This window comes from Anolis sagrei, chromosome 6 (assembly GCF_037176765.1).
Source record: "Anolis sagrei isolate rAnoSag1 chromosome 6, rAnoSag1.mat, whole genome shotgun sequence".
Classification (NCBI taxonomy): domain Eukaryota; kingdom Metazoa; phylum Chordata; class Lepidosauria; order Squamata; family Dactyloidae; genus Anolis; species Anolis sagrei.
Window position 1 is genome coordinate 110,143,928 of NC_090026.1, and position 14,273 is coordinate 110,158,200.

Consider the following 14,273-nt stretch of genomic DNA (forward strand, 5'->3'; position numbering starts at 1 on the left):
AGTCCAAAAGTGGCAGGCTCAAACCCAGAACCTCAACCAATGGCTGATACCAAATGAGAGACTCCCCCCTGGGCACACAGAAGATTGGGCGACTTGGAAGGCGCTGAACAGACTGCGCTCTGGCACCACGAGATGCAGAGCCAATCTTAAGAAATGGGGTCACAAAGTGGAATCCACGACATGCGAGTGTGGAGAAGAGCAAACCACTGACCACCTGCTGCAATGCACCGTGAGCCCTGCCACATGCACAATGGAGGACCTTCTTGCGGCAACACCAGAGGCACTCCAAGTGGCCAGATACTGGTCAAAGGACATTTAATCAACTACCAAGTTTGCAAACTTTGTGTTTTGTATGTTTGTTTCTTTGTTAAAAAAATGCAATACAACTGTTTGGTCCGCTCAAAAGAGAGAACACGCTCCAGTTGCAATGATGGCTCCCAACCACTTGGTGGCGCTTCAAACGTGTTGTATTCAGGCAGTGTGTGTGTGTGTGAGAGAGAGAGAGAGACGGGAGGGGGGTTGCCATGGTAGCCAGGATGTCAGAGACCGGAAGCACTAGCAGACGGACTACATTTCCCAGAAGGCACCGGAAGGGGCGGGGCAAGAACGAGTGCCTAGCTGCTGTTAGAAGACATTAACAGAAAGCAAAGCCTGGCTGTGGGCAAAGGTTACGGCTTCAAGGTAGGAATGTCAGGCTGTGCTCTTCTATTTGCAACCTGACATTTGAAGGAAGGGAAACAAAGTCAAATGGAGGCTTAGCTTTCCTCCAGAGTTACTGGATTCTTGGCCTACTTCTTTCTACTATAGGAAGTTGGGGGGAAATCATAGATTGGCTCTTGTTTGGCCTTGTAATTGTTGTGTTTTGGCTGCACTTGGGGGTCAGGTTATATTAGAGCCCCTTTGGGTGCATCTACACTGTAGACTTGACGCAGTTTGACACCACTTTGACACCACTTTGACAGCCATGGCTCAATTCTATGAAATCATGGGAATTGTAGTTGTAAATGTAGTTTTATTTGTAATTGGAGCATTAGTACATTGGCAGAGGAGTTTGCCCAGGCCTGTACTATAGCCTCCTCCGCCAACGTGCTAATGTCCCAACTACAAATCTCATACTGCATTCATTTTACCATTCAGACGTATCCTTTTTTGTTCTCTCCCTTTCCAGAAGAGTAATAGTAAGTTAAAATGGGAGCGTTGTGAGGGCAGGAGTTAATTACGATGTTTAAAATAGCTTTGCACTGCAAAAATAGGGCAAGTCAAATTGTTGGGAAGTCGTTGTGACTAGTTTCCAGTTTAGTGGGGAGTTTGTACATACAACCAAAGACACTACTTTACTCATAATTAGGTGTAAGTAAGGATAATATATAGGTATTGTGTTGTTTTTAATCAGCACCGTGAAAGAACTGGACAGAGAAATTGTTTAATTTTAGGGTTGATTGCAGGAAGAAGCAGAGATGGGTGTAAAGAGTGTATCTATATCGGATTGAGCCCACTTCGGCCCTCCAGGTGTTTTGGACTTCGTCTCACAATTCCTAAAAATTGTGAGTGTTGATTTGCTGTTGTTTGGCCTTGTAATTGTTGTGTTTTGACTGCACTTGTGGGTCAGGTTATATTAGAGCCCCTTGGGGTGCATCTACACTTAGTGATAATGTTGAATATTTTATTGCCTATGTTTTATTCTTAATTGCGTTGTATTGTTGTTTATTGTCTATATTGTTGTATTTGGGCTCGGCCTCATGTAAGCCGCACCGCGTCCCTTGGGGAGATGGTAAAAGGTAAAGGTAGTCCCCTGACATTAAGTCCAGTCATATCTGACTCTGGTGTGTGGTGCTCATCTCCATTTCTAAGCCAAAGAGCCAGCGCTGTCCGTAGACACCTTCAAGATCATGTGGCCGGCATGACTGCATGGAGCGCCGTTACCTTCCCACCGGAGCGGTACCTATTGATCTACTCACATTTGCATGTTTTCGAACTGCTAGGTTGGCAGAAGCTAGGGCTGACAGCGGAAGCTCACGCCACTCCCCAGGATCGAACCTGCGACCTTTCGATCAACAAGCTCAGCAGCTCAGTGCTTTAACCCACTGCACCACCGGGAGCTCCTGGGGAGATGGTAGCGGGGTAAAAATAAAGTGTAATAATAATAATAATAATAATAAAGACCAAAGCACCTGGAGGGCCGAATTTTGCCCTTGTCTGATCTACATAGTAGAAATAACACAATTTGAGACCACTTTAACTGCCATGGCTCAATGCTGTGGTGTTGTTGCACTTGTAGTTTTACAACGCCTTCAGATTCTCTTCCAGAGAGTGCTGATACATCACCAAACTATACAAATCCCATTATTTCATTCAGCCACAGTATTTAAAGTGTTGTCTATTTATTTCTTTTGCATCAAAAGCACTTCATAAATAAATAAAACTAAGTAATTTTAGGCCAAAAATGGGCAACAATGATCACATTATCTGTAGCTTTTAACAGTTCCTCTGTGCATGAGGCAGGGCATTGTGAGCAAGCATACAGATGCGGAGTTGTTTGTTCTGCTCCATAGTCGCACAAGGTATAGGATTCTTCTAGGTACTGCCATTTTGCCAAGTTGTCTATTGCACTGCCAACTCCATTTCTGAGTCTGTTCAGGGACTTCCAACTTGCCCATTCTTGATTTTCCCCTGGAAGAAGACCCTCATAGGGTGCCATCCAGTTTGGAATTGCCTGATTTTGCTGCCCACAGGGATATTCTTGCTGTTGCTAGAGGAACATTTAGAGGAGTGGTGGTTCTCATGAAACTTTTCCTTGATTTAAGTCTACTGGGAGGAGGCTGATAGCCATGCAATGGGTGGCTTTCACAGTGTTCAACCTTATTTCTCTAGCAATTGGCAGCAACTTCCTGTTGCACATGGGGGGCAGGGGTAATTCCAGCTAGCTTATAAAGTCTATCAACATATTTTATTTGTCGTGTCAGGGCAACCAGTCAATTGGATTACATTTCTAACAGAACAAAACAAACAAACAAACAGACAAAACACAAAATTTGCAAGTTTGGTAATTGATTAAATGTCCTTTGACCAGTATTTGGCCACTTGGAGTGCTTCTGGTATTGCTGCAAGGAGGTCCTCCATTGTGCATGTGGCAGGGCTCAGGGTGCATTGCAGCAGGTGGTCTGTGGTTTGCTCTTCTCCACACTCGCATGTTGTGGATTCCATTTTGTGGCCCCATTTCTTGAGGTTGGCTCTGCATCTCGTGGTGCCAGAGTGCAGTCTGTTCAGTGCCTTCCAAGTTGCCCAGTCTTCTGTGTGCCCAGGGGGGAGTCTCTCATTTGGTATCAGCCATTGGTTGAGGTTCTGGGTTTGAGCCTGCCACTTTTGGACTCTCGCTTGCTGAGGTGTTCCGGCTAAGCAGTGTAATTTCTCCAGTGGTGTAGGGCGCAGACAACCCGTGATAATGCAGCATGTCTCATTAAGAGCCACATCCACTGTTTTAGTGTGGTGAGATGTGTTCCACACTGGACATGCGTACTCAGCAGCAGAGTAGCATAGCGCAAGGGCAGATGTCTTCACTGTGTCTGGTTGTGATCCCCAGGTTGTGCCAGTCAGCTTTCGTATGATATCAACAGGTGTAGGTTTAAGACATCCTGCGATTATTCCACATGTCTCATTCAGTGCTGTTAAAGGGCATTAATTCTGCAGTTTAGATGCACCCAGAGTTAGATGCTGTTACATCCTGAAAGACTAACATTTCACTGGGCTGAGAAAGTGTGTTGTTGTTCATTCGTCTCCAACTCTTCGTGACCTCATGGACCAGCCCACGCCAGAAGGTACCAGTAAATCTTCTAAAGGTACCACATTCTGTTTGATCTTGGAAACTGAACTAGCTAGCCAACAAATATCAGGTACAATAGGCTGTATATCAGAAGGAAATAGCAGAAACTACTCCTGAGTATTCCTTGCCTAAGAAAATCTTATGAAATTCATGTAGTCACATAAATCAACAGGTGATGCACGCATACACCATTTCATATGCAAACCTTTTTAGTGCATACCATTCCTTGAGACTTTTAAAATCACTTTTTTTTGGACTCTATAACTGGGGTAGTCAAAGAAAGGTTAAAAACTTTGTCTCCACCCATCCACATCTCTTCCATCTCTTGTTGTTAATGCCAATTCTCAGGCTAGGACACTATGGAGCCATAGATTCAAGCTGCAGGAAAAGTGATTCCACTTCAGTATTAGGAAGATCTTCCTGATTGTAAGAGCTGTTCAGCAGTGGAGTATACTGCTGCCTTGGAGCATAGTGAAATCCCCTTCTTTGGAGGTTTTTTAATCATTTGAATGGTCATCTCTTGGGAGTGTGCTGTTCCTAAATGGCGGAATGGGGTTGGACTGGATGGCTCTTGTGACCTCTTACAACTCTATGAGTCTTCTGAGTAAACATACTATATAATCTATAAATCTGCAAGCATCTATGTAAGTTTTATTGAAAGAAATCCCCAGTGATCTCAGTGGAGTTTTCCATCCTAGCAACATGTGTAACATCACATTGCACAATATCCAGTGCACTTTTCAAAAATATACTGGGAGATGAACCTAAATAAGAGAGAAAACTAGTAGTACTTTTTCTTCTCATCCTTGTGCACAAACATTTCCCAGGTTCTTATTTTGACACCCCCTGAAATAATGGTTATTTTCTGTTTATTGTCTCTCCATCTTCCTTGTGGATTACCTCACTGGGGGCCCTTCCACACAGCTGAATAAAATCCCACATTATCTGCTTTGAACTAGGGTATATGGCAGTGTGGACTCATATAACCCAGTTCAAAGCAGATATTGTGGGGGTTTCTGCCTTGATATTCTGGGTTATATAGCTGTGTGGAATTACCTTCAGTCTATGTGTATAAGGCAGGCATGGACAAATGTTGGCTCTCCAGGTGTTTTGGACTTCAACTCCCACAATTCCTAACAGTCGTCTGTTAGGAGTTGCAGAAGTTGAAACCCAAAACACCTGGAGGACCAGAGTTTGCACATACCTGGTATATGGTGTATATGAAACAAATACATTTGATTCTAAGATCTCTCATGATGTCTATGCAAATAAAACTAAAATCGTGTGTGTGTGTGTGTGATCCAAAACGTTTAAGTTTCCAAGTATTTTGTATAAGGGATACTCCACATATACTATGTCCTCCGCAAATTCTTATGGGGTGTATCCACACTGCAGAATAAATGCAGTTTGGCTGCACTTAAGTGCCATGTCTCAAGGCTATGGGGTCCTGGGAGCTGTAGTTTGGTGAGGCACCAACACTCTTTGGGAGAGAAGGCTAAACACCTTGTCAGCATCCCATAGCATTGAGCCATGGCAGTTACAGCGGTATCAAACTGCATTCATCCTACAGTGTAGCACCCATGGATGTTGACTGAATTGAAACTAAGGAAGAACTAGTGGGGGGAGGGGGGTACTTGTATCTACACTGTAGAATTAATGTAGTTTGGCACCACTTTAACTGCCATGGTGCAACACAATTGGGGATCCCAGGAGTGGCAGTGTTGCAAGTAAAGCCTTCTTTGCCCCCCCCCCCAAAAAAAAACCAAGAAAGAAAGGGAAGGTGCATCATCCGAAGTACAAATCCTAGAATTCCATGGTCAAAAGGGTGCCAAACAGTGTTAATTCTACAATGTAGATACCACTATGGGCTTGGGAGGACACTAGAGTGACTGAGGAGTGAACTGAGTCCTCTGCTGGGGTTTTCTGCGTCTCGGTGTACTAGTATACTAGTTTCAAAGGTGTCTGAGACTTTTGCATCTCCTCTTCCTTGTGACTCTAATATTTCTCGTTCTCCCTTGGTTGCAGGCAATTTCCCCAGGAAGGGAAGAAGAAGCAGAAGAACAACACTCACAGGCGACCTCTTTAGGGCCCTGGAGGCGGAGGAGGGGGTCAACATGGCGGAGACAGAGGCCGAGTCCAGTGCTGGCCTCTCCGTCCACGAGACCCGCTTCGAGGCGGCTGTGAAGGTGATCCAAAGCCTGCCAAAAAACGGTGAGCAGGTGCAAGCTGGGATGGGCAAACTTCGCCCCTCTGGGTGTTTTGGACTCCAACTCCCACAATTCCTAATAGGCAAAGTTTGCCCAGGCCTGTATTTACCTCTTTTAATTTTTTTAAAACATGAACATCAAAGTGAGTTGTGTTTTGGAATTATTTAATGTTTTCCGCTTCAATTAAAAACATGCTGTTAAATTGCTCCCATAATGGCACGTGTTTCAATATGGGGTGAATAGAAGAATAAGTCCCATGGCAATCACAGCTGGAAGCAGCTAGACTACAATATCCCAGTCACTGATATTCTAAATGGGATAAAAACATTTTATATTAAAAGCCACATCGGGTTTTCCCACTGCAAAGTATGTCTGTCAATGGCTGTGGGTGTAATAAGGTTTCAACACAGGAGATATGTAGGTAGCTAGGTAGGCTGTCACAGAGAAAGTGCCATTGTCCATTCTTTTGTAAAGCTAGCATGCACAGTCTTTTTTCATTACATTCACTCAGGGCCCTTCTATACTTCCATATAATCCAGAATATCAAGGCAGGTAATCCACATTAACTGATTTGAACTAGATAAACTGAGTACACTGCCATATAATCCAGTTCAAAGCAGATAATCTGGATTTTATGCAGATGTGTAGAAGGACTTCAGAGGAAGTTGAGAAAAACAGTGGCCTAAATCCTGCTGCTAATTCCAGCTGGAGCAAACTTTTTGAATCAATTTACAATTTAAACGCTAGATCAATGAGTCTACGACCCCTTCCACACAGCTAAATAAAATCCCGCATTATCTGCTTTGAACTGGAATATATGGCAGTTCAAACCAGATATTGTGGGATTTTCTGCCTTGATATACTGGGATATAGGGCTGTGTGGAAGAGCCCTACTTCAACGGTCTCTTAACAATTGGATTTAATCCAGTGATACCTGAAAGTGAATGTGAGTGGGGTTTTTGTGTGTGTTTATACAAAGATACAATGACCAGCCACTAGATACTTTTAGCTCATAAAGTAAACATAGACAAGAGCTCTAATTGGGTTGATGTGGGTAATGGAAAATCTTAACTGAAACACTTGCAATGTGTGCTGTTAGTTCTCAGTATCCCTGTACTTTAAGCAATGCTATTTTGAATTCAAACAACTTTTGTATTTAAGAGCTGTTGTCCTAAAAGTTACATAATTTTTCTGAAAAAAAAAAACCTTTTGTGCAGGTTCCTTCCAGCCAACAAATGAAATGATGCTCAAGTTCTATAGCTTTTATAAACAAGCAACCCAAGGACCTTGCAATAGTCAGAGACCTGGATTTTGGGACCCTATTGGCAGATACAAATGGTAAATATGATACTTAAGAGCAAAATATGTTGTAAGCTGTTATTTGTAGACATGCCGTGCTCAGAATAGGCGAGGGCTGGCTATACTGTTTTTTTTTCCTGTGTTTGTTTTTATTTCATAAGTAGTCACAAGGCTCATAATTAGTCATATGTATGTGTGTGTTTCTATAGTAAGTTCCAGGCTTAATCCTTGGGAAGTCTAGAAAAAGACTTTGGAAAACCATTGCCAGCATAGACTATACTGGGTTAAGTGAACTAGTGATCTGACTCAGTATTAGTATGTAGTCATGGGCACAAAATTTGTCTCATTCATTTCAGCTGAGCACCGAGTAAAGGGCGCTTCTTACTCAGTGCTCGGCTGCAGGCCCTGCCAGGCCTGGGCACGTAGGCCCAAAGGCTGGACCCATAGGCCTGGGCGCTTTGGGCCTATGGGTTCACGCTTTGGGCCTATGCACCCGGGCCTGGCAAGGCCTGCTGTCGAGTGCCAAGTAAGGAGCGCTCCTTACTCAACACTTGGCTGCAGGCCCTGCCAGTCCTGGGTGCGTTGGCCCAAAGCCTGCACCCATAGGCTCAAAGTACCCAGGCCTATAGGTGAAGCCCCCTCCCCCAATAATGGGCCGAAAGAAAACAGATCTTTTGGGCCCGAAAATGAAAAACAAATATCTGACTTCCCGATTTCGAGAGGCTCAGACAAAAACGGATTGGGGCCACGACTGAAAGCCAGGACACAAAATAGATCAAGTGAAGTCCCGAATGCACATGACTATTAGGCCATGTTCTCTCACTCCTTTCATTTGAATCTTAACAGTAAATAAGTGCAATGCCTAATAGTATTAAATGGTATAAATGTGTGTTGTTTCATATAAATGTATAATGTAAGTCCTGCTTGCTGCCTTACCTCTTTGTATTTTAAATCTACCCAGTGAACAATATGAAGTTACTGGAATCAAATATAACATTCATAACAGAGTAGGAGAGATAAGAGTTGACAGTGGAGAAGGAAGGCTGGGTTCAGTGCATAAATGAATAGCACTAAGGGCGAATACAAAATAAAAGTAGAAACTTGAGGATGTTTGTGATGTTCGTTGTAGGGATGCATGGAGTGCTTTAGGGGACATGCCGAAAGAAGACGCTATGATTGCCTATGTTGAAGAAATGAAAAAGGTAAGAGTTGTGAGTACTAACATAAAACAAATGTCCCAATCATTTTATTTTTGGGCTCTGAAGCCTTGGAACTTGGTAAGCTTGAGAGGAGATTTCTGCACTTCATTTCATGGACTTTACCTTACACAACTGCCACAGTGTCAAGAGTTTTTAGGAGTGCTGGGATGAAAAAGTGGCCATTGGTTGTATAGTAGTTTAAGAAATGCTTGTGGTGCTAAGCAACCTACAGTGGACTACTGGAACTGGAATTGCTTTACAGCAAAATAGAGATGTAGAAAGACATGAGGCACTCTGATATGTTTGTTTTTAAAACTTATGATCTAGATTGGAAGTACTTTGGCTTTACAGAAACTCTACCAGGCCAGTTCAGATTTGACACAGATGACCAAGACAGTTTTAAACGGTGTATTTTAATATTTTGATAAATGTTTTTAATGTTTTTGTATACTCATAGGAATTCTTGTCCCAGCTTTGAATGTTTGCCATATATATGCTGTGCTCCACCCTGAGTACCCTTCAGGGGGTTGCCTTTGAAGACGGCCCGGAAGCTCCAATTAGTCCAACGGGCGGCAGCCATGGTATTAACAGGAGCAGGGCGCAGGGAGCATACAACTCCTCTGCTGTACCAGCTCCACTGGCTACCGATTAGCTACCGAGCCCAATTCAAAGTGCTGGCTTTGACCTTTAAAGCCCTAAACGGTTCTGGCCCTACATACCTATCCGAACGTATCTCAGCCTATCAGCCCACCAGGACCCTAAGATCTTCAGGAGAAGCCCTTCTCTCCATCCCGCCTGCTTCACAAGTGCGGCTTGCGGGAACGAGAGATAGGGCCTTTTCTGTGGTGGCCCCCCGGCTTTGGAATGCCCTCCCTACTGAAATAAGATCAGCCACCTCGCTAATGGCATTTCGGAAAAAACTGAAAACTTGGATGTTCGAGCAAGTTTTCAACTAATTCCGATGTGATGATGTTTTGATCATGGACTAGCAATCAAGGATAACGAATTGGATTACGACTTTAACTATGAGATGTTCCGGTCTGTATTGGTGGCCCAATACTATGTATGTATATGTATGTATTTTTATATTTTATTTTATATTTTTAAAGTGAATATTGTATTTTTAAATATGTTGTAAACCGCAATGAGTCGCCGCACAGGCTGAGATATTAGCGGTATACAAGTGTACTAAATAAATAAATAAATAAAATAAATAAATAAATATAAATGTTTAAAATGTTTAAAATAAATAAACAAATAATAAATACTTGAATCTTAAATGAAAAGTGTTAGCCTTTTTAAAGCCATTTTAATGTAATTGTATCTTAATTGCTTTTAGGGTATATGTTGTAATGTTTTACATGTTTTATTTTGCTATGTCTTATTGGATTGTTTTTAATTATTTGCATCTCGATGCTTAATTCTTTGTTGTAAGTTTACTGTTGTTACTGTGCATTATCTTGTATTATTTTGAAGTGTTTGTATTCATTTGAGGCACTGAATGTTTACATTTTTGTTTTGTGTCTTTAATCCACCCTGAGTCTCTTTGGGGAGAGAGGGTGATCTAGAAATAAAGATTTTTATATTAAGAAATGCATTAACAAAGTACTTAAATGCCTTGAAACTTGGAAAACCTGAATCTTGGGTAACTATGTAGAACTCCTAGTCTGATCTCTGTTTTTGTAAATGTGAGCTGAATGCCTATGTATTTCTTTGAGGCACAGATAGATTCCAGTGCTTCATAGTAAACAGATCCCAAAAATGTTGACACCTACTGTATATACTCGAGTATAAGCCAAGTTTTTCAGCCCATTTTAAGGGGGGAAAATCCCCCTTCAGCTTATACTCAAGTCAAGGTTATTTATTATTTTCCTCTGTTATTATTTTATTGCATTTATTATTTTACTGTATTATTATTATTATTATTATTATATTTACATTATTTTACTCTATTATTATTTTATTACATTTATTATTTTATTCTATTATTATTACATTTATTTTTTCTCTATTGTTATTGCATGTATTATTTTACTCTATTATTACATTTATTATTTTAACTCTTTATTATTATTCTTACATTTTCATTGTTTTACTCTATGATTATTATTTTATTACATTTATTATTTGTTTCTATATATTTTATTATTACATTTTCTCTATTTATTGTTATATTTATTGTTTTACTCTATTATTAGTAGTACATTTATTATTTTACTATTATTACTGTTACTACATTTCCATTATTTTGCTCTATTATTGTTGTTATTACATTTATTATTTTACTCTATTATTGGATGGTTATGTAAGCACATGTACATTGAAGAAGGTTAGAATAATGGTTTAATCAGAGTTGGACAGTCTTATCTTAAATTACAGTTTTAGGTAAATATTCAAAAACATTTAACCTACTGATGCCTCAATTAATTTTATTGTGATCTATTTTTATTTTGAAATTTACCAGTAGCTGCTGCATTTCCCACTCTTGGCTTATATTTGAGTCAATACATTTTCCAAGTTTTGGGGGGTAAAATTAGGTGTCTCAGCTTATATTCGGGTCAGCTTATACTCGAGTACATACGGTATTTATTCTGTGAACTGGTTGCTGATCTTACTTCAATCAGAATTTTGATTTATCTGATCTTTAAATCAATGTGAAACTGCTAAGGATAAACACTCCTTGAATTGCCTAAGATGAACATGAATTAGCTTTGGATGAATACTCCGCCTTGCCTCTTACACCAATAATTTTGCCTTTAACTCCAGGTTTTCCTATTTGTTGTAAAATGAACCTCTCTATAGCATCTCTAATGAAATGTTGGAGGGTAATATCAACACAGAAATGTATAGGCTGGTTATACAACATGATTTGTTCCTGTTAATCCTTCCCAAAACAAAGATTGAGTTTGGCTCATACATTCAAGCACAGGAGGAGTATTCATCCAAAGCTAATTCATGTTCATCTTAGGCAATTCAAGGAGTGTTTTTCAACAGCGCTCCATTCTTGAGTGATATATGTGATGAAAATAAATTCTGGCCAGGATCCAAAGTGTTGGGAAAGTAGTGCTTTAGATATTCTCTTGATAATGCTTCCACTTGGTAAACTTTTTTGAAATAGAAGTTTCATAATTTGTTGGTGATCTTGTACAGCTATCAGGTTTTTTTTCCAAATAGAAGCAATCCTCAGAGATGAATGCAAATCTCTTTGTGTACTCAGGTCCCTTCCACACAGCCATATAACTCAGAATATCAAGGCAGAAAATCCCACAATATCTGCTTTGAACTGGAATATATGGCATGTGGACTCAGATAACCCAGCTCAAAACAGATAGTGTGGGATTTTCTGCTTTGATATTCTGGGTTATATGGCTGTGCGGAAGGGCCCTCAGTTGGCTTTTGGGATTCCTGTCAATATTGTCAGATTATAAATGTTAAGGACAATGGTTTTATCAGGCTTTTTGCTGTGCAGATATGAGAATAACAAAGACATAGAAAGTCTTGATGAGAAGAATGTTTAAAAGCAGAACTTTCCGAATCAGGTTTACCTTGAAGAATACTTAACACATTTTATCCATGAGTTTTCTAAGACATTGCTAAACCTATTCAGATTTTTCTGAAGTTGCTCAGCAACTTGGAAAAATGAAAGTGAGGATAAATTATGAATTTAAACTGTTGTGCAAGTCTGGCTAATTTCAATGAAACTTTGCAAGAATAGCATGAAATAGATATGTTCCAAGACTTTACTTTTTAGAGAGAGCATTTGATGCCAGAGGCAGAAATAATATGGAAAGAACAGGGATTGTTTCTTGTCAATGTTCTTCAGCACATCTTTTATTCAAAACTTAACACCATGCACATATGAAATAAAACAACTGGGCCAGGTGAGCCTTGTATAAAGTAGACAAAAACATTTTGAACATTCTAGAGACCACGTGAAAGCTCTGCCAAAATGCATCCAGGGAAGTCTTTCTCCCCCCAACCCCCCAATTTTCCATTTCTTATGATTTTGGTGACCAAATGTAGAGATTTGGTTTTTAACATGCTGGCATGACTACATGGAGCGCTGTTACCTTCCCATCAGAGCAGTACCTTTGATCTCACATTTGCATGTTTTCAAACCGCTAGGTTGGCAAAAGCTGGGGCTAACAGGGTGCTCACCCCGCTCCTCAGATTCAAACCGCCGACATTTTGGTCAGCAAGTCCAACAGCTCAGTGGTTTAACACACTGTGCCACTGTGGGCACTGAATCAACAATAATATATTTAAATATTTGATCTGTTAAAAATAGTTCACATAAATTGCAGTTGGCGGGCAACATTATTACTTGCTGTGCTGTTTTCAATCCAATAACACTTAACGTGAAAGATAAGCAATATAGTAAATATGTTTAATGTTGTCCAAATTATCACTACCACATTATTATACCTTCACCAATATTTTCTTTCTTTTTAAAAACAGCTTGACAGAAATTGAATTTAAACTAGATGAAAAAAATAGCATACTATGCTTCAAGCACAGAATGAATTTGGTGAATGGAAGTATTCAAGGGATATTTGCTTCTTCTTACATTTGGGTTTTCTTTATTCTCTGTTATATAAATCTACACTTTTTGGGATTAAGTTAAAATAGGAAAAGCCCCTAAGACATTGTTTGATATTATTAGACATAATGAAAAAGGTAATGTGGGACTCTATGAAATGTACTTTTGCCCTATTCCTTATACAGGTGCAATTGGTAGGAAGTCCTTGTAAACTTTTGGAGGGGCTTCTTTTAAAATATGTAGAGTCAGATCTTCATAGTATAATTGTATATTAAAATTCAGAATCAGCTAGTAGGTTTCTTTGTGTTTAGGAGAAATGGCCTCCATGGCCTTCAAATGGTCTGGGAGTCAAACAATTGTCAAAACGGCCTGCCATAACCTAGAGGAGATATTTGGGTCATTCACCCACCCTAACCCTAACCCCAAATCCAGAAAAAATCTGTCTCCTGTAGATCACAAAACCAGCCACAACCTGCACTTTCCTTACTGCTGAATTACATGTTCTGCTTAGGACCATTTTGTTTTGCTTATAGATGTACAGGACTTTCTTCTGGTGCCATGCTCATGTGTGTCCTCTATCTGACATGCATTTTGTGTTCCTACAGATTCTTGAAAGTATGCCAATGACAGACAAGGTTGAAGAATTGCTACATGTACTAGGTCCCTTCTATGAAATTGTAGAGGACAAAAAGAAGAGAATATCTGACATCATAGGAGGTAGGGATTTTACACTCTTACTTACTCTGTTTTATGACACACAAATCACGTTAAACCACAATAATTTTAAATGATGGTGTGTTACTTGTCAGGGCAGTAGTCATGTGCACAGCCACCTCATTGTGATATGTTTACACCTACAAGGGCATCAACTAAAGGGCAAGAGGGGGGAAACTCTTGTGCAAATGCATCGTTTTCTGGGTGGCTGTGAGTTTTTCGGGCTGTATGGCCATGTTTCAGAAGCATTCTCCTGACATTTTGCTTGCATCTATGGCAGGTCTCCTCAGACGTTGTGAGGTCTTTTTCTGTTTGGCATGTTATAATTTTCATTCATATGTGTTGACAGCACTGACTTGCTACACCGAAAGGCTATCAATTTCCCAATCCTGACAATTTTTAAAATTAAAATTGAATCTATTTATTAAATGTATGCCTCAGATTTGCTCACATTTTAAAAAAACACCCTGAAATAGTGAGATTAGTTATTCCAT

General features: G+C 40.2%; 1 protein-coding gene across 1 annotated transcript in view; it reads left to right on the forward strand.

Moving 5' to 3' along the window:
- The first annotated feature begins 574 nt into the window (after window positions 1-574).
- Window positions 575-14,273, forward strand: part of ACBD5 (acyl-CoA binding domain containing 5) — a 33,364-nt gene continuing 19,665 nt past the window's right edge. The window contains exons 1-5 of the mRNA XM_060782441.2: window positions 575-681; window positions 5,846-6,031; window positions 7,245-7,365; window positions 8,456-8,528; window positions 13,671-13,782. Of these exons, the coding sequence (XP_060638424.2) occupies window positions 5,935-6,031; window positions 7,245-7,365; window positions 8,456-8,528; window positions 13,671-13,782 (403 nt within the window). The 5' untranslated portion in view covers window positions 575-681; window positions 5,846-5,934. The remainder of the gene's footprint in view (window positions 682-5,845; window positions 6,032-7,244; window positions 7,366-8,455; window positions 8,529-13,670; window positions 13,783-14,273) is intronic.